The following is a 24,732-nucleotide window of genomic DNA, read 5'->3' as shown; positions in this document are numbered from 1 at the left end:
AAGATTAGCTAGTAAATAACAATTAGCTAATGTTGTTCATGAGACTAAAGTCATCTCACTTTGGTAATGTAAATATAATATGGCCAATATTATATTAATCATTATTAGTTATTACAGCAGTGAACATGAATTCTGTGCCAAACACTGAGCTTCAGTAAAGATTCAAGTTGCATTTATTTATATTTCCTATCACCTTAAATCTTCACTTAAAGACAAGTATCTTTGACAGTGTATATATAGATGTATTATATATAAGAGACAAATATTGTTCATTTAATTTTTTGGCATTACTAAATTTGGCTCAATGCTTATATATGTGTGGAAGAAGAAAATGTACGAGCTGTGATAACTGTTTCTGATGGAATGAAGAGTAGACTGATATATTAAATATTCCTTTATTGGGTGAGAATATCATACCATGTCATAACTGCTTTAAGTCATACAGAATAGATATCAGAGCCTTAAACAGGCTGACTTCTGCTAAATGGGTTAAACTGGGCACAAAGTATACAAACACATAACATCCTTATAGAATATGATGTAACACTATAGATCAACTTACCTCAGAATATATAAAGCATATAAACAATTACAGCAATATGATGCAACAAACACAGCAGTACTACTGATCCAAAATACTCAAAGCTTCATAGAACTGAAACAAACATTTATTTTTAGGTCCATTCTGCTGCTGATACATACTTTAGGTTTCTGAACATTAAACCTGTTGCTGCCTTTCATAGTGTGTAACTTGAAGACCCTGAGTACTTTCTCCCACACTGAAAACACTGGAATGATCAAATTATTTGAACATTACCTAATAAGACTGATTCAGGACAGACAATTAGTTATTCTAAACTTTTCTAGCAGTCCTTCACAAACAGGGAACAGTCTGTCTATTCTCTCCATCTATCAGCTGCTGCTGGCTCTTCCTCCTCCTCTTCCTCACACACTGCTGAGTTTGTCCTGGTGGATCATCAGGGGTGCAAAGCCTCACAGATGATGTGCAGCAGTGGGTCCCTCAGTCTGTCCTCACTCTGGACACTTGCAGTTGTCACACATGCAAATCAAATGTGTGATAAGCTGCAGGATTCAAACACAAGTGTAACTTATAAATACATGTTCATACTTTTATTACACAATCAGAGAGAAAGAAACAGAGAGAGAGTGCAGGACAGACAGACAGGTGACAGTCTCAGGTGTATACACTGCTACAAACAGGAGGATTTAGTGTTTGTGTTATTACGAGTGCTAAACAAGAAGAGTTCCCAGATGGTACAGTGGACACATGTGTGACTCCTGTGATTAAAGCATCTTTCTTTCAGCTTAACGAGTGAACCGTCAGCTCATTCAAACACACGTTAAAGTCCGTTTGGCTCGACACCACCGAACAGAGGCAGCAAAATAACATAGCTAACATTAACAGTGCAATGAATCCTGCTTGTGCCGTGATATTCAGGACTGCAAACCGAGCAGCATCACTGACTTTCAGCTTGTTGTGTTTGAGGATATATGACTGACTTTAATTATCCACAAAATCATCACATTCTCTGTAAGATTAAGGTCGACTATCGAACGGCATATATTTTAAAGTAAAGGCTTTAAAACAAAGTAAACGCTGAAAGTACAAACATCGCTAATGTCACATAACTTTGCCGGCATGTGGCCAACAGTAATGTTTTAATGTTCTTCATTATTAAACATTTGCACATAAATAAGTGACATAATATTCAGAACTTACTTTTGAAAGTTTACTCTTTGGCCGCTCCGCTTCCACTTCTTTGAAGTGTCACCCAGTCCCAGTGCACTCGTTAGCATGTTTTGGTTCGTGCAACTGGTCCGTCTGGTTATTGTCTCCCCAGAAACATTTCCGTTGTGTTGTGTGTGCTTTTGCAGCATTTTCTTTTTGCAGCGTTTTTCTTTTTGCAGCATTTTCTTTTTGCAGCGTTTTTCTTTTTGCAGCATTTTTCTTTTTGCAGCATTTTTCTTTTTGCAAGTGTTTTTCTTTTTGCAGCATTTTTCTTTTTGCAGCGTTTTTCTTTTTGCAGCATTTTTCTTTTTGCAAGTGTTTTTCTTTTTGCAGCATTTTTCTTTTTGCAGCATTTTTCTTTTTGCAAGTGTTTTCTGAAGTTGCAGTCCGTTTGGCCTCTCAGGGCCACCGTAGAAACATCTAGGTTTGATGGGGTTTTTTTCTTTCTATCCACATAGTGTTCAGATAACTAAAGAACTTTTGAAATGGAAAAAAGACATAATGGTAACTGTAATATAATTACTTAATTTAGTACAATAACAGTTACATTATTGCATTACTGAAAAATTTAACACAATTATAGTAATGTGATTAACATCCAATACTATGCACTAAAAGTAGTTCTTCAACTTGCTTTGGTAAATTCTGATCAACATGATTAAGCCTTTGCTTTAGGTTTGATAACTTAAGCATTGAAAAACTGTCAATCTGATGTCAAATCTGACGTTAAATAGGTGATACAAACTTGCTTTTGCAAGTACAATTGTAATGTGTATATAATCGAACTGAGATTCACTAAGGTGAAAAGGGTTGAATATGTTTGCAAGCAGCATATTCCATTAATCTTAATTGTAGGGCACTGTATGTATTATGATTGGGGCTGAGCCACCCTAAAAGTTTGAGCCTAGAATCGCCCCTGCAGACCCTTCTAATCAACCTAATGCAGGAGCCAAAATTATCCTGCAATCCAGACACTTATCTTATGACATACGCTGTTTTTGTGCCGAAATTTTAGGCTGAAGTTGTCTGAGAGCGGTGCAGTGTTTGTGCTGAGCCTCACCTCCCTGAGAAGTGGTACAGTCCCGTTAGGCGCAGTCAGAGTCCGGTCTGCAGCAGACGCAGTTAGCGGAAAACGACATGACCAACAAACGGTTAAACTACTCGTTACTATAAAAACGGACAATATAATGAACGTTTACCGGCTGGCTATTTTTTTGGGAGCCTCAGGTAGGTCTTACCTTCTAAAGTAAAACGTTAAAATGTGTTTTCTTTACGGCTAAAGCGCAACAGGTTGATCCCATGTAAACTCAGTGCTTATCCCAGACCCAGGGGCTACACGGGGTAAAGGCTTATTTTTGTTTTATTTGAGTGAATAAAGAGGAATAGATTCTCAATTACAGCGATGGTTTGCTCCATTAACATTTATAGAGCAACCCAAGTAATTATTTTCTGGTATTTAATGCTGTTTCGATCGTATGTTGTGGTCCTAAGATGTTTTACTGATTTGTGGGTTATAGCTTTGCTATTACAGGCACTTCTTTGTGCTGTGGTGTTGTCTATAAAAGTACTTTTTTGGAGTACAATAATAAATACTACATGTATTTTAGCAATTTTCAGGTAGATGTGCTTGAAAAAAGGCACTTCTGTTTGTTTTCGGAATCTAAAATACAAGAAAATGATGCATGTCTTTGTTATTTATATTAAGAAACTCATCTAAGTTATAGAGTAACACAAGTGATCTGTTACACTATCACTTTATTAGTCAGACCGATTAGTTATACAAAATGTAAATATAAGGTCACTATATAATTTATATATATAAGTGTGTATATTTAAGGGTACCAAAAAACCAGGAAGGCTGGAAATGTACTGATGATGGTGCATCTGTGAAGAATGCGCTCTTCACGTCACTTGTTGTGAACTTTGTGAGTGTTTTGTGAAACTGCAGTGGCTATATTCATCCTTATCACTTTTTGTTGGGCTAATGAGTCAATGTGAAGGAATGTATTGCAAAGTAAAGGCAGGAAATGTGACAGCTTTGGAGAGGAAAAGTCTGACTGCTCAGGAAACGTGCAGCTTCCAAGAGCAGGGCTTTGACCTGGGAAACATTTGCGACCACATACTGTGCTCACTCCGGTTCAAACTGGCATCTAATCTTTAATTGAGGCCTTTATGTTCCTTTATGTGTTGAGGCCTTTCCACTGTATGCGGGTGGTGAGGGTGTGACTGTCTGCTGCCTCTGAAACCCAGTCATTAACCTACAGTGAGTCATGGCAGACAGTAAACATTGGTTAACAGGTGTAATCATGATGCATGTCAGCAGTTACAGCAGTCCTCTCTCCTCTCACCTCAAACTCATGATATTCATGAATTCCAGTTCATCGGCTAACGGTTTGATTTAAATCTCTTGTGCTTAATTGGTCTGTTCACATCCAGCTGGAGGAAGGCCTGACACTCCCATTGGCTGGCAGTCTGCGACCTCCTCCCCCCTCTCAGTTGCTCAAGTGGGACAGGAGAGGGGAAGCCCTAACAATGGACTGGTCCATGAAAAAAAGAAATAAAGGGAAGACCACAGCTTTCTGTGGCAGGAATTTAGGAGCTTGGTGACCCTTCCTCCTGTTTGTGCAGTTAAAGTGTATCAGAGGAAGAAGTAAGCTGATGACGTCGACCAGCTGGCCTCAACTTAATGTTAAAAACACAAAGCTGACAAAGCTTTAGTCTGCTGATTAGTCATTTAATGGAGCAGTTGACTAAGATGTAATCAGTGTCATATCCGTAACTCTTTGTTTCAGTTTATTTTTAGCTCCATGTTAGTGCACTTGGAGAAAATTAGGAAAATTTATGACTAACTAATAAATTAGTTATTAAAATTATTGTTGATTTTTTTTCTGTTGATTTATTCATTCTGGTTTAAGCTTCTAAATGGAAAGATTTGCTGCTTATATACCAATATTTTTGTGGCTTCATGGTGTAGTTGTTTACACATTTACTCAACAATTGAAAGATCCCGAGACCCAAATCCCTCTGGGATTGTGTAAGGAAAGGCATCTGGTGTAAAAGAAATGTTCCAAATCAAATATGTGGCAAATCCTTATTAACAAGGCAGCAACTGAAAGTAACTTCTTCTTATTCTTAATTGCATTTCTTTGAGTTTTGGATTGTTGGACATTTCAGAAAAAAAGAAAACACAGATGCTTGACTTTATAACCCTTTTTCTGGGATTCACAGACAAAATCAATTACTCGGATAACACATCCTTTTCAAAGAATGTGGTGTAGATCCACACCCGAATGCAACGAGCTCTTTCTTTCCTCCACCTCACCAATTTTTCTGGAATTAAGCCTGGTAGTTTTTGCGTAATCCCGCTGACATACAGACAGACAAATAAAAGCCCGGCAGTGATGACATTCCTCTACCTTGGGTCTCCCTTCTGGGGGAAGAATAGTTATTCACAGTCCTAACTGTTGCCTGGAAATAGGAAAACTTGATGTCTTTTCAGAAGAATGCTGTAGAGGTGCTCATTTGAGATAAATGTCTAAACACAGTGTGTATTCTCCTCTTACTGGCCCTGGGGAGATGCAGGCTGGTGGACTTGGTTTTGTTTTGATTTCCTGTCTTCTGGGACATGTTTAGAGTTGAGTTCCTGCCCCACCTAGAGCTAATATGACTACCAGAAAATCCCCATCAGACTGCTCCACCCCCCTCCTTCTATGATGACAACCCCCTGCCTCTCCCTAGATCTCCCCAGCCCCCCACACACACTGGAATTTAACCTTCCTGACCCCAGCGCCGAGCAATAGCGGACCCCCACGCACTTAATCTCTCCTCCTGTCTTTCTTTTGGTTTTGATATGATGATAATGACAGTTTCTCCGAAGCACAGAGTCATCATCAGTCATCTGTACAGATAAAGATGAGATGCAGCTGCTGCTCTGCTCATAAAGTTGTCACTTGCATCATTTTACTGTTTTCAAACTTTTCTTATCTAGACTCACCTGCCAGTTTATCACCTTCCGCTAGTTATGCAATCTTTTCCTTCACCTGAAGTTTGATGACAGAGAGCAAATTATTACAGGGTCGGCTTCAGAGCCTGTGAAATGGACAGGCAGCTGACGTGCAGTGTCCACAAAACACAGGTTATAAACTGAAATTCGCAGTAAGATGCATTATATGTGTATTTAAAAGAGCGCTACAGGAGGAAATAAACTCATCCTCTGAAAACCTAGACAGGCTACACAGTTTAAGGATAGACAAGCTAATTCATTATTCATCATGATTCATCCATCCATCCATCTTTTTCAGCCAATTAAGGCTCACAAGAGGGTGGGACCCTATCCCAGCTCCAATGGGGCGAGGGGTGCGATTGCCAGTTTATCACAGGACTAGCACAGAGACAGACCATTTGCACTCCCACTCACATCTTCTTCATGATCTAGTATCCATGATTACAAGCAAACTAGCTTCACGTGCTGATCGTTCCAAAGACACTTCCCAAAGTTTCACTTGCATAGACACATGCACTCCAAAATCAGCACCCTTAGCTGTACTACTTACTGAGATTGCTGCCAAAGCAGGGACTGTTCAGAGAATAATTAACTTGAGCTTGAGCTGCAATAACTGACTAGAAAGAAGTCAGTTGAGGGGGGCAGAGTGACCCCACCCCAATAACGCAAAGGTCACATTATCATTTAACACCAACAAAGCTGCAGCCTTCAAAATGACCAAGTAGTGGACAGTAAAAAGACTGTAGTTTAGCTGTAGTTAAAAAGTTAATAATAAAATCACAACTAAGTAGTGGTGTAAAGCGTAATCAGATCTTTGACTTACTAACCAAGTAAAATTGATGCAAATCAGTTCCGAAATTAAACATATTGGCTCCTGTCATTGTTATGACATAATTTATTGATTAACAAATATGTTAAAGGTTTAATTTTGTTTAAATGGGACGGATTTTAATGCTTGTAGTGTGTTTTCAGATCTGGCGCTTTTATTGATTGGACTAACAAATGAGTCTGTAAACTCTGTATTTCATTCTGCAGAATAGGTGGAACTGACTTGCTTAAGCTAGCATCGTGCATATTTACCATTTGCATGACTTAATAGTCAAACTGAACTGATATGTCCATTTTTAGTAGATTAACAAAAACACCTGTGCTTTATTTTTTTTTGCTTGTATGTGTCCATCAGTGTGCATGTGTGACAGTGTGCATGTCTCAGTGCAGAAGGAAAAGCAGTATGCAATCCTCTTCCAGTCCGTGGTCCTCTCGTGTCAGTACCAGACGTCCTCCGTCCAGCTCCCGGTGGTGCAGTGGTGGTACAAGTCCTACTGTCGAGACCGCACGCAGGAGTCCTTCTCCCTTTCGGAGACCCTGGGCATCAAGACCTCAGCGCTGGGACCCAAGTCCAACCTGGAGTGCTCCGACAACACCCGCACAGTTCGGGTAGTGGCATCGTCCCAGGGAGCCTCCATGACGCTGGCTGAGCACTACAAAGGCAGAGACATCAGCATCATAAACAGTAATGTCACCGCTTTTATCCTCAGTGAAATAAGGTGAAAGACTCTGCAGCTGTTTGATCGTCACACATAAGTCAGAGATGACGGGGTTTTCTATAAATAAATCTCTTCGGCTTCAGTCCTACAAGAATGGCGGTACCACACAGAGGCCCCCGCCCTCGCGCCCATTCATATGTGGGCTTCTTATCAGGACAAAACACGTCTGCCATTTAAATGTGTCAACAACGCCCTCCTGTTGTCACAAAATCCAATAACAATAAAGGCCAAAGGAAATACATGTAGACCGATAATAACTTTCTTTATGTTTGGCAGTATTTTTTTTATTACTGACATTAAAAACAAACAACTGACTTCAGGACCCTTAACAAATTTTCTTCACATCCAGATTAGTTTGTGGTGTTTTGTTAAGAACATGACTTACACTTCCTCGCATTTCAACTGAACATGTTTTTGTCAAGACATGACATTCTCCCTCCCTTTTTTCAGGATTGAGTCCAAACGTGAATTACAACTTTTGGATCTTTAGATGAATTCAGACTTTTTGATTTATAATTCTAACAAAGAAACAAGCATAACCGGGAAAATACTCTCACTTCCCACTGAACAATCAATAGCATGTCATCGATCTTAAAAGAGTTCCAGTTCATAGTCCTCAAATTTGGGGCACAGTCTTATTGGGTGGCGTCAGTGTTAAATGATTCCGCTTGAATTTTAAAAATGCAGCCTTAAAAAGTTTGTGAACATGTTGTGCCATTTGACATATTAATATTTGTAAATATGTAGAAATATAATTTTTGTCCTTGTTTTGTAATCTGTGCAGAAGCAGACCTGCGTATTGGGGAGCTGCAGTGGGGCGACAGCGGGGTGTATTTCTGCAAAGTCGTGATCGCTGATGATCTGGAGGGGAAGAACGAGGATCAGGTGGAATTACTGGTGCTCGGTAAGCATGCGAGAAAGTTGACCTATATTTTTCTATTTGTTTGTTTGTTTGGGAGTATTTTCCTGCGCGTTGTTGGTAAAGGTTTTAGAAGTGGTCTCTTAATTGTGCTGCATTCCTGAGTGCCCTTACTACGGTTTCCATGGAGACAGCTAAATGGTGTTTCCTTCTTTACATGCCCTCGATCCTCCATAACGGACTCTATTCTTTAGCCGGTCGCACGCTTTAGAGAGCCGGTGTGGAGCCGTTACATCTCAGGTCAGTTACACAGTATGTCAGGAGGCTCAAAGACTGCAGGGGAGCTTCAGCTGAACAACAGCGAGCGTGTTTGTCTGTGTGGCGTTTGCTCATTGGGGAGTATCACTGGTTAATCATTATACACACCTCCCAAATCTTCACTAAACTGCCAACACTTCAGCACTAAGATCAGAGAGTCATGACTTACTGTAAATCTTGAAGTAGCATTTTCACTAAGTAAGATTGTTTTTTGTTTAACCCAGACTATAAGATGTTGAACTTGGTAATATGTATTTTCAGACCAAACAAGAGCTTGTTAAAGGTCCCCCTCCAAGCACTGATGTATTCAATACAGTTAGATGAAAATATTCCCTTCATATCAGCAAAAGCTGAGCCTTTTGCCTCAATTAGCATGTACAGTGTGGGATATGCAAATTATCCTGCTGTCCCTTCCCTTCCTATCCCTTTACTTTTTCAAGCTTTACTTAGTAGTTCTCACACACAATGCCAAAATATCTGGAGGCTGCTGTTTTGGTGGAGCGTTCAAAGCACTTTAAAAAATCCACAGTAGCTTGTGCTCATGGGACAACAGCTAAGTGCTAACTGCCAACACAAATCATTCAGATGAATTAGCGCTCACTTTTACTGCTTATAGTAACAGTAATGTTAACTTCACTCGTCCTGTCTCTCCGCTCCTTCGCTCTGTATGTGTCTGTTTCACCATCACACACAAGGAGCTAAAAGGCAAACACACAGAGTGAAACATAGAGCAGAGGATGGCAGTAGAAGTCGTGCACATGTAGACATGCACATGTAGATATGAGGATATTATCGAACAACTAATAATAGCATCCTTCTTTTGTTGGATAAACTTCCCAACTGTGACATCAGAGAGATTAGCCAACTCTTCCTGGTTGATAGGATTGGTTTCTTTGGTCTGTTGCTTATGAACCCTGACTGTGTGAATGAACATATCTGAAGCAACATTCCAGATACCTCGGAAGTGGACTATAGGAAGTCCGGAGTGACGTCAATCCTGAGTTAGCAAGTTCCAGAAAAAGCCAGGGAAAACAGGATTGTTTGCTCAGGGTTGATGGGACTGCTCCAACTTTCTGAGGTGAGGAGGTGTTCCAGATTCGAATTCCGACTGGTAACTTTGGAATTCCAACTTCTGACTTATACAGGAACACAGCATGGTGCTTTGATGTTGCTGTTGCGCTGCACTTCCAGGATCAAAAAGTCTACTTCGTTGTTTGTTTTGCTTGTGATATGAAATAAATACGACTAAACACTTAAAAAAAAAAAACTGATGGTGTGATCTGTTATTTTCTCAAACTGGTTTTCTCCCTTTAAGTTAGGCCAGCCTGATGCTTATGAAGTCTGCTCATTCATGTAGCCCTCTTTAGTTTAGCACTAATCTGATTACAGTCTTCTCCCAGGAGAGAAGAAGGGGCTTAAACGTGTGAGAATAACAAGACTCATTTGGCTTTAGTGCTGAACTTCTTAGCTTGTGCATGTTGTAATTTTGAAGTTAGAATTAGAAAGTGTGTAAAACGTTTTCTGTGCCAAACTGGTTGTTTTTAAAAGTTTCTGGTACTTATATTCAACTTTCTTCACCAGTGTTACTACAAAACTGCTGCTTGGCTCTAACTCCATATTTAGGCTACAGTTCAAATATGAAAGCACATGATCAAAAAAACATTCTTTGTTCACCAGCACCTTGAACGCTGATAACATTTACTTGTGAAATCAGTTCTCTTTCACACTCACTCCCCTTCCCTCCCTTTTGCCTTGCAAAATCTTCTCATGCACTCCTCCATTTCTTACTCGTCGACCTCCCCTCCCTCTCGGAGCTGCACAGCTCCTCAGCTCTCTCAGGTTACGGATGGTATGCAGTCAAGTGAGGCAGGGCCAAGGTAGCAAGACTGTTTTTTTCCCCACTCCTTAATAAGCGCTTACTCAGCACACTTTGCAGCCTCAGTACCAAGAGTTGTTTAGTCTACCAATGTTGTCATATCAGACAGTAACCAGTCTTTACTGTAATCAGTGTTTTCAGACCTCATAATAAACACATTAAAAACATCTGTAGCTGACTCCTGCACACCTGTTGCTGATCCCTTTCTGTATTCGGCGAGTAATTTCCTTGAATTTTTGTTCTGATTTTGACCTTCATGTCATACATATTGAGCACAACAGGCACATTGTTTCACAGCAGCGCGACTTGCATGACCTTGTTTTGACGAGCTTGCGCGGTAAATTGTTGCCCTGGTGCCATCAGTGTCCCAGTTTCCAAACCTCCCTGTCTGTCGCCTCTCACGTCTCAATTGCTTGCATGTGTTTGGGTGTCTGCATGCATGTAAAATGATTAACAGCATTCAGTTAACAGTGTGCAGTTTTAATGTTAACGCTGAGGCACGTTGACTGTGCATGGCATCAAAGAAAAAGGCTTTAATAGTTTTTATTTAAGTTTTAATTTATTTTATTCTGCTTTTTTGTGTGTTTAGTTCCCTCTGTTTCCCTATCTGTTGTCTTGATGCATGCTCAATCATCCAGGTAAGTAAATCCCAAAAGGTTGATTCTGTTCATCTGGACGTAGCGTTTTCAGTGGGAGAAACGTTTCCTCACTCATCCAAGTGACTTCTTCAGTCTCAGCTGACTTTAGGTTTCCCCAACCTTATAAACAGTACATTTGCACAATAACTGGGCTTTCAGTTGTATTGTATTTGCCCAATAACTGAAAACCCTTGTTTCAGTTATTGTGCAAATTTACTGTTATTCTGCAGATGAAGAGAATCAACCTTTTGGGATCCCTATCTGTTGCTCCCTCTGTCTCATCTTTCTGGTTAGTGCCTTTGCCCTCCAGTGCTCCCTTTTATCTGACATCTTGTTAGTGTTAGTTTTTGTGTTGCAGTGTAATTGTCTCTTGTTTTTTTTCCTGATTTCTTTGAAGGTTGGTTTTCTTTCATGTCAGGTTTTACTGGCTCCTTTGTGATTGTCCTGATTGTCTGTACCCGTCTTGTTCCAATCAGCCCCCAGTGTATAAATAGTCCTGTCTTCTTTTGTCCTTTGTATTTGCTATAATCACCTTTTAGACTCTGTGTTGGTGTTTGGCAGTTTCTCTTAGTTTAGCCTCCTTGTGGCCCTTTCTATTTTGTGTTTCCTTTAGTCTCAGTTCAACTTTACCTATTAATTTGCCAGCAGCTAATAAAGGCTTGCTTTTTGTTAGTCTACCTCTTGCTGTCTGGCACGTGGGTCATATTGTAGTTCAAGAGATCAGAGAGGGATCTCTGGGAACAATGAATTTTATGTTATTATTAGGGTTGCAATGATGCACAAAATTCACGGTTCAGTTCGTTTCGATACTTTGGTGTCACGGTTCGATATTTTTTCGATACGAAAAAATTTTTCATGTCAAGTTATTAAAATTATAAATATTTCTTTTAATGCAAAAGTACAGTTTTTAAATTAAATATTGCTGAAACAACTAAATAACAAAAAATAAATAAATGTATCTGATGGAGAAATCACTCATATGTGGAAAAGAGAGTTTATTACAGATATATGGCTCTTTCCAAAATAAAAGCTATTTTGTCGACAGCAATAAAAGTAGCGATTGCCCTTTCTATCTCTTTCATGTTCTAACGGCTGTCTAATTGACTCAGGTAAAGTTTGTAGCATGCGTGCTTGTTGTTGTTTTTGTCTGCTTCCACTTGTCTTTGCACTAGCGTGATGTCGGCGTAAATGTGCAGTTATATTCGTTGTGTTCCCACCGATGTAATTGAGCATTGCGTGGCACATCCGACATACTGTTGTACTTTTGTCCACGACGCGCTTAAGTAGGGTCATATTTCACATGAAAACCAAAATAGTTCCAAACTCCAGATCTGAATGATGGTGGAAGAGGTTCAATTTGGGGTAGCGTTGAGCCAGTTGCCATGCTAACTTGAGTGAATGCATATGGGCGGCGCTCAGTGGATCTGCGCTCGACAGTGCAGCCTAGGCGGAGTAATCGAACGCAGATCCACTGAGCCCTCAACACAGACTGCATTGTCAGAAGAAAAGTTGACCAAATAAATTAAAACTTTTGTATCGTTCAATACATGTGCGTACCGAACCACTTTATCGAACGGTTCAATACAGATACATGTATTGTTGCACCCGTAGTTATTATCTATATAAAACATCCTGGTGGTACAAATGGGAAGTAAATGGACCTCCAGATCAAAAAGGGTCAAACTTTTGGGATGTGAACATGTGAACCACATGTCACGGGAGTCCATCTAATAGACATTTCAGTTTGTCACAGACAGCATGGTCAACAACAAACGTCTTCATTGATAAGTTTGATATTTTCTAGATGCAGACCCATTTTTTCATACTTAAACTTTCATTCCCCAAATAGTGCATGACCATTAATCATCTACCTTCTGCCAAATTTGCTAATTTGCCTGACCTTTTGACTCCTGCTTCCCGCTTCCTCTGCCGGCCTTCACCTGTCCTCTCCCTTTCTCTGCAGGCCGGACAGGTGAGCAGCAAGATCTACTCCCTGAGTTTGATTTGGAGATTATGCCAGGTATGGTCCCTCCGCTGCATGTCTGTCTCTCTGCCTGGCATTTTCCAGCTTTTCTATTGCCTCCTGATGTTTCTAATTCCAACTGACCAGATAAAACTCTCTTTGACTAACAAATGTACATTCACTTGTTAGAAATTTGACTGAATAAACATGACAGCCTTGTAGCTGGAGCTTCTATGCCCGATATGAACACAGTTAGTTAGTGAAGCTACATGAAGCCAAATTCACAGAGTTGTAGTTGTTATTGTTTACCTCCAGTTATGATTTCAAATTTCACAGGGGAAATGTGTTGTTAGTGAGTGGATTTTGACTCTTGGCACACCCTGAGGAAGTCTGTTGTTATGGTTTTGATGGTTCAAAGATGTGAGAACGGATAAAAGTAACTCTGATTTCCTTTGATGTCCCCTAAAGTTTCCTGTTTGTAGGGGTCTGTTGTCTGGGTACATCAGTGGAGGAGAGCGCCAAACATCAGCTTTTTTTTAATAAAGGGACTGGGTTTATTTTTTTGTCCAAAATCTTTGTCAGTTATAACATTTCAGCAATTCAAATGCTGAGATCTGAAATAAACAAAGACATTTCAAAAAAGGCTGAACTTCGGAGAACAATTTTCAGCCCTTTAGCTGAATTCCTTCACTCAGCTGAGCTTTTGTCACAAACTGCACAAATCCTTTTGAGTTTGGCCCAGTCTGACTGATTTTAATGGTTGTGGCCATATTTCAGTTGTATCTAGTTACCACTAGATATGACTGTTATGTGAAAATCTTGGTTTTGCTGACCTCCACTGGTTGAACTTCTCACTTTGGTGTAGTGATGTTAAATCACTGTTCAGAGTGTTTAATCATTGACTGTTACCTTTTTTTTTTGTATGTATGTAAATCAGAATGGGCGTTTGTGGGATCTGTAGTCCTGGGCAGCATCTTGCTCCTGCTGTTGTTGGGGATCTGCTGGTGCCAGTGCTGTCCTCACTCCTGCTGCTGCTACGTCCGCTGCTGCTGCTGCCCTGACACTTGCTGCTGCCCACGACACCGTGAGTAACACAAACAACCCAATGACTGTCCTGCATCCTCTTTAAAAAAATGAATGTCCTTTTTTTTAATTGAATATCCCCGTTCTTTAACATCAACAATGAAAGTGTGTTATTTATGCAGTGTATGAAGCGGGGAAGATGGCAAAGAGCAGACAGCCTGCTGCTCAGGTCCCTGTGTATCCCTATTACATTCCTGGTATACCTACTGTGGTCCCTGTGGCCTCTTCCTCTTACACGGACACAAAGATCAACTCGATCCCCTCAGTGGAGAATAACCTGTCTGGAGGTGAGTGGTAGAGGAAGAATTCAAATGGTTCCTGAAAGATGAGAATTATTTTGTAATTTTACAGGTAAAAATTTAAAATAAGTTATAGGCCGCCTGTATGCAATATATATTTAATATTTGCATATGGTAGTTACGTGTTGTTTATTGTGCTCATAGTTTATTGATGGATTTTAAAATTCTAATTTCACCTTTGTGATTTGTAATAAAATAATCAAAATTATTAAAACCCCAAAACCGATTCAATACTTTGTCAAATCTTACTACTATTATTATTATTATTCAAAAAATAGATGAACATGAACAACTTAACTGATTTCTTTGGAAGTGACTTCTTTGCTGGTACTGTTGGAGGATGGGGTCAAAATGACTGCGATCGGTGGTTCTAGTGTTGAAAGTTCAATGACTGTTTTTAACGCTTTTGGAGAGGCAAAAACAATATTGACGAGCTCAGTATTCACTCTTCTTTGTCACTGCTTTTGAGCTCTAAAACCTTCTCTGAGGACTATTTGAACAAGGGGTGTAATTAACGTTGTTTATAGTCTTACATAGAAATGTCAGTGACAGCTGCCTTTTTCTCTTCATCAAACACTGACACGACTAACCTTCATCTCATCCATCATCTCTCATCCTTGTCTCTACAATGAAAAGTCTGAATGTCTGAAATGTCTGAAGAAATGTCTGTTCTTCTCTTTTTTTGAATTTAATCCATTATTAACACGTAAGGTTGTTTTGTCTCGTATACTTTGCACACTCAAGAGTGTTTGTGTGCGTCCTTGCATGGTTTTGTTTTTCTCAATCTATCTATAGGTGTGTGTGTGTGTGTTGACATTCACAGTGCGCAGTGGTTACCGGCTCAAAGCCAGTCCAGCCCAGGACTCAATAAAAGTTCTGTACTACATAGAGAAGGAGCTGGCTCAGTTTCCGCGCAGCAAGATGGCAGCATTCAAATGTAAGCCTGCACAGATTAGGCTAGTTTCTTTCATCTGTGTGGCAGTGTGTGTGTTTATATGTATGTACGTGTTTTATGTGCATGGTTTGTGGGAATTAAATCTTACTAGTTGCCGTCTAATCCTTCTATATTTGAAAAAAATAATATCTGTCCCTTTTTTCTCATTCACAAATTGCAAGGTTAACTTGTGGAGTCATACTTTTTAATGAGTTTGAAAACACACAGTCATGTGAAAATATGTGAAGCACATCTTCTTTTCTAAGCTTTGTCAAGTCAGAGTTGTCTGTGCCTCTTTTTCTACCTTGCTAAATCACCATGGTAATGTATACTGAATATATAGTCTGGTTAGAAGCAGGTTATGTTCAGAGTTTTGGCTTAAAATTGTCATTTTAACGGATTCTTTTATTTTGCTGCATGGTTCAAGTGGAATAAAGACTCTTCTGGGGAAATATGTAATTTGTTAAGCCGTACTTAACAGATGAGTTAAGTAGTCATTATTATCTGATAATGTCTCTGTCTGGAGTAAGTGACACTCACAGGGATCGTTTTGTGTAGGAGTGAGTTTTATGATCTGTGACACGCCCCTTTTTATGGAAGTGCACACAGCGGCGTTACAGAGAAATCCACCATCATGATACCTGTTATCTCCAACGTGAGGTTTAGGTTTTGTCGACTCAGCTAAAGCAATATTCCCATCATGTCACTGCAACCAAGTGAAAAATCACCACCTCTCCACCAGAGTGCTTCACAGCTGCTATGAGATGTTTGTGCTGATATATGTTGATTTGCTTTTCTCCAAACGTGACGCTTTAAAGCCAGATAACTCCGCTTTGGTTCCATCTGTCATAACGGCTGTGTGAGGCAGGCAGGATTGAACAGCCAAAATGCAGACTCTCAAGCAGGACTGAGCTCAAAACTCAGCTGTATTGCTGGAAATACAAAGGACATGAAACCAAACTGGGAGAAACTAGAAACTAAACTGACAGGCAGAACACACAGCATTGAGGGAGATCACAACACTGGACAGAGGGAGACACAGACAATATATACACACAAGAGGGAATCAGGGTGAAGAGGAAACACCTGGGGAACACAGCTGGACCTAATCTAATTGACGAGACAGGGGACAAAACATGTTGCAGACAATACTGGAGACTATCAAAGTAAAACAGAAAGTACGAGAAACACACACTGAGATGCAGACTGACTAGGTACAGGGAACAGAGGGAGCGAGACACACATTGAGCGAGGGAGACGTAAACACAAATGACACAAACAGACTCACACGTGAGACACAGCGATGAGACAAACACGCAAGATGACCCTCAAAGATAAGAAACCAAAACCTGGAAATACAAGTAAACATAAACATAAATGAATAAAACTCAAGACTAAATCTGTATAAACTTGAACTTAAATCATCATTATAAAGGAAAGAATAAAAAAAGGCTGGGTAAAGTCCCAGTACCATGGCATCATCTGTACAAAGAACATTGTTCTAAAAGTCTAGAGGTTTATTTAGAAGCAATTTTCGAAACCTTTCCAAAAGAATATTGCTTTTAGAGAGAAGATGCTTGTACCTGGCAGCCCTTCTGTCATGGCTGTGTGCAGGCAGGCAGGGAGGAAGGACCCAAAATGCAGGACTCACTGAGGCAAAGTTGAACTCAAAATAAACAGCTTTATTGCAGGTTGCAGACTGAACAAAAGACTAACTATACTGGGGGGGAAAATAAACTAACAGGCAGGCATAACAGGTAACGGAACACACAGTGAAATCTGAGGGTGAGCAGACGTTAACAACGCGACACTGACACAGAGAAACACAGGGCTTAAATACACAGATTGCAGTAATCAAGGGATGAGAGACAGGAGGGGAACACACCTGGGAGAAATCACAGCTGACGAGACAGGGGAAACGTAAACTGAGTACACTCACAAAAGACACAGACCTTCACAATAAAACAGGAAACTCAGACACCGGGAACCAGACAAGACGCTGAACTGAACAGACAGATTCACAAACATACGGGGTGACACCATAGACAGAGATACAGACGCAGACTCAGAGGCAGACCCAAGAGAACTCAAATAATAATCATAACAATAAACTAGAAAATGATAATAATAAACTTAAAGCGCTGGGTCACCGACCCAAGACCATGACACCTTCCAAGCATGTCATACTTGTTCAGTCTGTTTCTAATTCTACAGTCTGGACTTCTAACGTTTAACATGCTAACTGGGGCCTGTAGAGCGTGAGGGTCTGAGCAGTGTGAACTTAGGGTGAATTTGCTGGAAAGGCCACTTGGGAAGATTAAATTTGTAAATCTTTCTCACCGTGGAACGATGCACTGTTAATGACTACGGAGGCAGTAAGGGTGTACATATTTTTCTCACAAACTGCTCTGCTTTATGGGTTAGTTTTTTTGCTAAATAAATAACAATACAGTGTAATATGTCACGTGTTGTTGTTCATCTGAGATAATTTTAGAACCTGAGAAGGACCAGATTAGTTTTTTTTTTTACGTTGTCCTGAAATTTATAACCTTAATAATCTAAAGAAGGTGTAGATTATTTTTCACAATTGTAAAAAATAGATCAGCTGAATCCCACATAGGGGCTGGAAATATGAGCACATCACATCCTAATCTAAAAACCACAGGCCCACCATATCCAAATGATGACGGTGTTAACAATCTGAAAATCACTGAGAGAATTAAAATGGAAGGATATAATTTGAAACATCAGAATGTTGCCCATCCCCAGTTGTTGATGCTCTATATTAGGACATCTCAGGAAGTAAGTGTCATGGTTTGCCCTGCTGTGCTCACTCAGCTTAGTGTGCACAAATACAAGTACTGTGTTTTATACACTTCAGTGGGTAAAAGTGGAGAATATTTGTCAGCAAAATCAAAATCTTTGCGATCTCTTTATGGAGTCTTCTCGAGGAGTGTGTCTATCATTCAGCTTCAAGTACAACAGTTCGTACAGATAATCAAATGTAGTATTTTAAGTTTGTGAGACAGCCTGTGCAGTTTTCATAAACAGATCTACCAAAGCATTTCTGGGGGCATTTAAAAGGCATGTATGGAGCATTAATGGCATCACTGTGGAATGTCTGGGATACACTGCAGTTCCTGTGTTCATAATAATAATAATAGTAATAACAAAGACAGATCATGCATTTGTCATTTTAATGTTAATTAATTTGTTCCCTAATGATTCTTTTTTTAATTAAAAAAATAAAAAACATCGTCTGATCCTATTCTTCCTTGAATGCATTCATACCTTTATACCGCCCGCTGTTCATTCAAAATGACTTTATTAGTATAAACAGCAAGTATCATGTTAGCGATGTGTCTGTCCCAGCAGCCAGGAGCGTATCAGAGCTCAGCTCGCTTCATGATGGAGGGACTACAGACTTCAGAAACACCTTTCAGGCGGTCCAGATGAAAGCACTTCCACCTATCGCAGACCTCGATGACCTGTCGGTGCGGAGAGCAGCTCCACCTACACAAAGCCGAAGACTCAGACAAGACAGAATTAACCACTCAGATGATGAACTGGACCGCAGGTAAGGTGGAGAGATGCTTCACTCTGAAGAGTTTCTATCAGGTTGTTGTATTTACTGTTTAATGCCAGAAAACATTTGACAATAGATGTTTCTGAAAGTCATGGTGACGTCTTTATGTTGCTTGAAACAAAGTGAATCCAAAGATATTCATAGGCAAAACACAATAACACCATAAAAATGGCTGAAATACCTTTTTGTCAACCACAAATTATTGCTAAGGAATGTAATTTTGCCAGTAGAAACAATAGATTATAATTGTTCCACTCTGTTCAATGTACTTCACTGCATCACCTGCAGCAAACGTGGCTGCACACTTTTTCCCCTTTGTAAGTAAAAGCAGTCCAAATGTAAACCTCCTAAAAGTGACGTGTTACTCTACGACTATTTTCTCTCACCAAAACTGTTCATGAATAGAACGTTAATACAGGTAATTACCATTTTAAAAAATTGTTGAAAGAGCTGTTAAAAAGCAAAATTAAACCAGGATGTAAACATTGTCTGCAGTAATGGCTTTTAGTGTAGTGGTTTACACTTTTTGCCCAACAAATGAAAGATCCCTGGTTTGATCCTGGGAGGAGACACAAATTCCTCTGTCAAACGTGCAGAGCATCCTGCTGTAGTGACCCATTGAGAATAATGGATCAGCTAAAAGTAGCTAACATGGGAGTCTACAAGGGTTTTCTAAATTTTGGAGCGAGCCTTTCCACGTTGGCTTCGTTTGTCAGCCCTGGAGGTTGCTTCTTGGTGAGATAAATGTTTTCTCCAGTTTTGTTTGTTCTGTTATTAACATGTATAGCATGGGCTGCTTCTCGCTGTAGGTGGAACTGCCGATCGGAGAACCTGCAGAGAAAGACGTTGGGCAGAAGAGGGCGCACGGGCTCTCTGGATGAGCTGGAGGAATTCGCTCGGTCTTATAGCACACATGGACGTCGGGGTGCGCCATCAGACCGGCCTTATGAGCGGGATTACAGCCCTCCCAGGCGCTCCTATAGAAATGAACATGATGGCTGGGGGCGCCGCAGCCCGTCACCAGTACTGCAAAAGAGAAGAGACACATGGGACAGTGATCGCCCGCCTCGACTGCCCCAAAGCAGAGCCTATGATGACGCCTTGCTCAACAGCATGCTTGAGAGTAAAACGAGGGGCCGGGGAAGGGACAGAGGTGCTGGGAGGATGGACGAGGACAGTGACACTCCCTCTAAAGGCAGCTCCAGAGGAAAGGGCAGCGATAGTTATTACAGCCGTTCACCTAGCAACCGCCCAGAAGATGAGGACTCTTTGCCTCCGTACTCTGAGCTCGAGGCTGAGAGATACCGCAGGGCTGACCAAACTACAGAGCGGTACCGCACAGCAGAACCTCCCAGATCAGAGAGGTACAGGACCACAGAGGCAGCCATGAAGCCCTTCTCTTATACCCGCCCCAACCAGGGAATGTCCCACACACTGCAAGGGGGCAGAGAGGAGAGAGAAAGGAGCAGAAATCTGGTGAGTTACTTATAGCAGGAACAAGGACTTCCTCTTCTGTTCTTCAGGAAAAAGAGCCTTGAAATCCTGTAAACTGTTGCAGGACAAGTCTGGTGATATCCTGTTTTTATCTTACTGTCAGCAAATACTGTAAAAAGCATAAAACCAGCAATGTGTCAGTCTAGAAACAACTATCTGTGTAATCAAGTCATGAATTATTCCTTTCTGTCAATTAATGTCCTCAAAAGGTTTATGTAGTTTAAAAACTAAAAACATCATGATGCTATGAAAAAAATAGTAAGTAAAAATGTTTCCAGGTGAACTTTATATATTGATATAATTGGAGTCCAGTTGGGACCTATTGTTTGTTTCCAGGTCATTCCGTACTGAAACGGATTCATGGACAAACCCCCAATTAATTAGCAGTAGCTTTGTAGTAGCCCACAGCTCTGCAATCAGGTCAGTGTTTTATTGTTTTTCAGAACACTCTTATTATTTTATAGTCCACACACATACTGATATATGTTCAGTACTAAAGCAGTAGAGCTAGCACACGTTCTTTCATAGTAAGTGGATCAGTTATGAAAAAGACAACCAAGTATATCACTCAAGACTTGGTGGAGACCAAAACTGAGCTAAAAGGGAGCAACTCACTTGCTTTTATCACATGGTTGGAAACAACTGTCCGGTTGACCTATTATGTAACTTCAAGGCTGACTGCTGTATAAATAAGCATTCAGCTGTTTATCTGTTATATAGATTTAAAAACAGTATTCCACTATACACTTCTGAAGCACCCATCAGAAGATGTGCAAAGTGGCCATAAAAAGATGGACATGGTCAGCAACAATACACAGTCAGGTAGACTGTAGCATTTAAATAATGCTCTTCAAGTGTGCCAAGAAAACATTCCCCACACCACTGCACCACCACCATGTCCTGAACTGTTGATATAAATCAGGATAGATCTGTCTTTTTATGTTTACAACAAATTCCATCTCTGCCATCTGAATGTCGCATCAGAAATGAAGATTCATCATTACAGACAACGTTTTCTCCGTCCAATTTTAGTGAGTATGTGTGAGTTGTAGCCTCAGTTTCCTGTTCTTAGCTGAGAAGAGTGGCTGCTGCAGCGGATCTGCTTCAAGGTTCAACGTGTAGTGTTTTCAGAAAGGCTCTTCTGCATATCTTGGTTGTGACCAAACATTATATGAGTTACTGTTACCTTCCTATCAGGTTAAAGCAGTTTCTGAAATGGTTTCTGAAACACTATCACGCAGTGTTTAAAGTTATTTAAATCACTTGCTCAGTTGGAACTTCAGCAAGTCATCCTGACTGTGTTTGCATGCCTAAATGCAACGAGTTGCTTCCATGTGATTAGATATTTGTGTTAACAAGCTTTTGAACTGGTTTATAAAACAAAATAGCCGATAAATGTTATAAGCTATGCTTTCCCAAAATCTGCTAAAGCTGGTTTCAATGTTTACAGAAGCACCGTGTGCGTAAACTAACACTGCTGGTTTGAGCCTTACATGAGATTTGTTGACAGTAAGAAATATAGAGAAAAAAACATCTGTCTTGTCCTTTAATATCTTTTATATATCTTTAATAATGTCTCTCAGTGTTATGTACATAATATGTATTGTGGATTTTATATTTGTGGTGTCAACACTAAATCATTTTGTGTTGACTTTATGTAGCAGTGGCTTTTCTAACCTAATTTTTGATAATGAATGAAAGCGCATTATTCCTCTATAACACAGCCTAGCATGCAACCATTACACACAGGCTTTCTGGCTTTCTAAATATCCCAAAGTCCTTCCTCTATGAGCAAGGTGGCAACCACTGCAGTTTTGCATGATTTCTGTGCATGGTTACAAAGCTCTGTCCCCAGGCTGTGCTAACCCTGCATGAGCATGAAAGTGAAGTTCCTAATATGTTGCTCTTGGTATGTTTCCCTAACAGAGCACTGCACTGAGCAGGGACTCACTCATAGTGTGACAGGGTCTCCAGCCTGGACCCAGCACAGCGCTTCCAGCCTGTGCATTAAAACTGTCCTGCAGCTGCGCAGGAGATGCTAACTGTTACAGCTCCAACCACAGCAAGTCAGGCTCATCTCACTGAAATAACATCACTGAAAAACGTTAGTAATGAATCCTGAGGAAAAAGTGGATTTAATATTTGTGTTTTTGTACATGCATATCATATTTTATTTGTTTGTTTGTTTTTTTAATTTGTCTTACTTTGTATTTCAATGATGTAACTGGACTCACACTGGTGCCAAGGACAGATTTTGTATTTTATTTTTTTTTTATTCAAACATTTTAGAACAGCAACCAAGCAGCCTCCAGCTTCCATACTTCTCTACTACTCTCCAGCTCAGGTTTACTTTGTATTTTTGCCTTTGTCTGTTGTTACCTGTGTTCCTGGAAATACTGCGCCTTGAATTTGTACTACAGATTGCAATTGCACTGCTTAATAACTTTTTAAATAAAGTAAACTTTGCTATAGTCTCCTCTTTCCTTTGGTTACTCAGTTTAGTCTTTGCTCTTCAAAATAACGGAGAATACTGAAAAAAACACTCCCAACCCAAAATGGCAAAGTTGTCAGAAATACAACAGGTATGTCTGATCATTTTAAAGGGAAACTGCTGTTTGTAATACTGACATCAGATTTTTGGCGCATCCTGTTGAACTTTGACTCATTTAAACCAGTCAAAGGATTAGAGTTGGGGTTGGGGTTGGTTTATTTACATAATGACTGACTTGTCTCTATATATTGCTAGGAAAAATGGGAAACAGGAGCAGTGATTTAATGAAATGTGCAAATATAAATGACAAAACAGAGTATGTACAATTCTTATAATCTCCAAAGTCAACAACATTTTTCTTCACCACAGCCTGAACTCTCTTAGACAAACTTTCTTTTCATTTCTTTAAGCAGTCGTCAGCAATCGTTCTCCAGGCTTCTCGAAGGACACCTAAAGCTTCTTCTTCTTTGGCTGTCTTTTATTCTGTTCTCTGTCAAGGTGATCCCACACTGCTTCAGTAATTTTGAGGTTCGATCTCTGGGGATGCCAATCCATGACTGATAGTGTTTTTCTGTACATGTTTTTCTATTGAGGTATGCTTTTACTGCATTTGCGGTGTGTTTGAGATCATTGTCATGCTGAAAAGTTAAACCAGATGTTCTCCAGATGGTTCTGTACAGCGAGTCAAACTCAAACAGATGGTTGATTTCTATCATTTTTGTCAAGATCCACAGCACTGGCACCCGCTTCGGATGTTATCAGTCCAGCCCAAACGATGACAGAGTTTCAATCTGTATTTTACAGCTGGCTGTAAAAACTCACTATTGCACCTCTCTCCTGACCTATCAATTGATTTGAACCAGCATTGTTTGATTTATCACTTCATAAGACCTGTTGCCACTGATTTTCAGTCCAGTTGTTGCCCAGCCCATTTCCCTTCCTTTAAGGTGGCTTCTAGACGGCCACCCTTCGACTGGGACTGTTTCTGTTGAGGCTTCAATAAAAAGTAGACTCGAGGTCCAGATTTGTAACTCAGTTCCGATGTCAGGTCTTTCCTATTTCTTAAGGGTATGACTTTCAGATGCTGTTTATCTCTTTTACATACTTTTCAGGTCTGGTAATTATTTGACTGTTTGACATTCTTCATAGATTTAACTAAAGAAATGGAAAGAAATTATGTGTTTTGCTTAGTTTTCTGTTATGTTTAGACAGAATTGGCTTATTCTTGATTCCAGTCACTTTTTTATTCTTAAAAATTACTAGAATGTCTGGCTCCTTGAAGGAGGGTGGCTCCAGACTTTTTTTTTTACAGTACTAGTTACTCTACAAAGTAGATGAGAATATACCAATTCACCAACAAAACAGAAAGTACTCCAGCCTGACAGAAAATTGCATTCAACACTAATGTATCATCACTCAGCATGTGTATATCTGATCCCTAAATTATTCATTCATTGTTAACCTTTGCATATAAAAATTAAGTTGATATGTTTTCTTACACATATATTTTCACTCACGTCACAGTTTTCTGATTTTAATTGATATTTGCATTTTATTGCTCTTTCAGGCATATTTATGTGGCTTTTAACCTGAAGTCCATGAATCTAAAGCATTTAATCAGGCATGTGTCTGGCATGTGCAGCCAGTGTCAAATTAATTCAGATTTAATATATGTAAAGTGGTGCTACACGAGAGCCTGGAAACTGATTTGTTTTGAATGAGCTGTTTTCCATAGTGCTGAAAGAATTTTTTCACTTTCACTTGAGAATCACACTTCACCTCCAGACAGACAGACAGACAGACAGACAGATAAAGTCATTATTTGTATAATAATAATACATTGTATCACTGGATCATCATTATAAGAAGATAAAAAGTACAAAGTAGCACA

The 24,732-nt window shown here is 39.9% G+C and overlaps 1 protein-coding gene across 4 annotated transcripts; it reads left to right on the top strand.

The window, feature by feature from the left end:
- Window positions 1-2,846: 2,846 nt before the first annotated feature.
- ildr2b (immunoglobulin like domain containing receptor 2b) lies at window positions 2,847-22,821 on the top strand. 4 transcript variants are annotated; one of them, XM_087829829.1, is made up of 10 exons: window positions 2,847-2,977; window positions 6,937-7,266; window positions 8,085-8,204; window positions 12,955-13,011; window positions 13,892-14,038; window positions 14,160-14,324; window positions 15,160-15,273; window positions 18,646-18,847; window positions 19,666-20,332; window positions 22,277-22,821. In XM_087829829.1, the coding sequence occupies exons 1-10, from the start codon at window positions 2,938-2,940 to the stop codon at window positions 22,310-22,312; spliced, it is 1,878 nt and encodes a 625-aa protein (XP_087685955.1). In that variant the 5' UTR covers window positions 2,847-2,937; the 3' UTR covers window positions 22,313-22,821. The 4 variants fall into 4 exon arrangements, with proteins under 4 accessions (XP_087685955.1, XP_087685956.1, XP_087685958.1 ...); XM_087829830.1 differs by lacking the exon at window positions 12,955-13,011; XM_087829832.1 differs by lacking the exon at window positions 15,160-15,273.
- The last annotated feature ends 1,911 nt before the right edge of the window (window positions 22,822-24,732 follow it).

Source organism: Neolamprologus brichardi, chromosome 16 (genome assembly GCF_056152115.1).
Source record: "Neolamprologus brichardi isolate AB-2024 chromosome 16, ASM5615211v1, whole genome shotgun sequence".
NCBI lineage: Eukaryota > Metazoa > Chordata > Actinopteri > Cichliformes > Cichlidae > Neolamprologus > Neolamprologus brichardi.
Note: the sequence above shows the minus strand (reverse complement) of the source record. Positions and strands in the feature narration are given on the sequence as shown.

Excerpts from the sequence above, each read along its gene's own strand:
- ildr2b (XM_087829829.1), top strand. The coding sequence starts at position 2,938 with ATGAACGTTTACCGGCTGGCTATTTTTTTGGGAGCCTCAG. Across the intron at positions 13,012-13,891 it reads TGATTTGGAGATTATGCCAG|AATGGGCGTTTGTGGGATCT; the intron begins GTATGGTCCCTC and ends TATGTAAATCAG. Across the intron at positions 14,039-14,159 it reads TTGCTGCTGCCCACGACACC|TGTATGAAGCGGGGAAGATG; the intron begins GTGAGTAACACA and ends TTATTTATGCAG.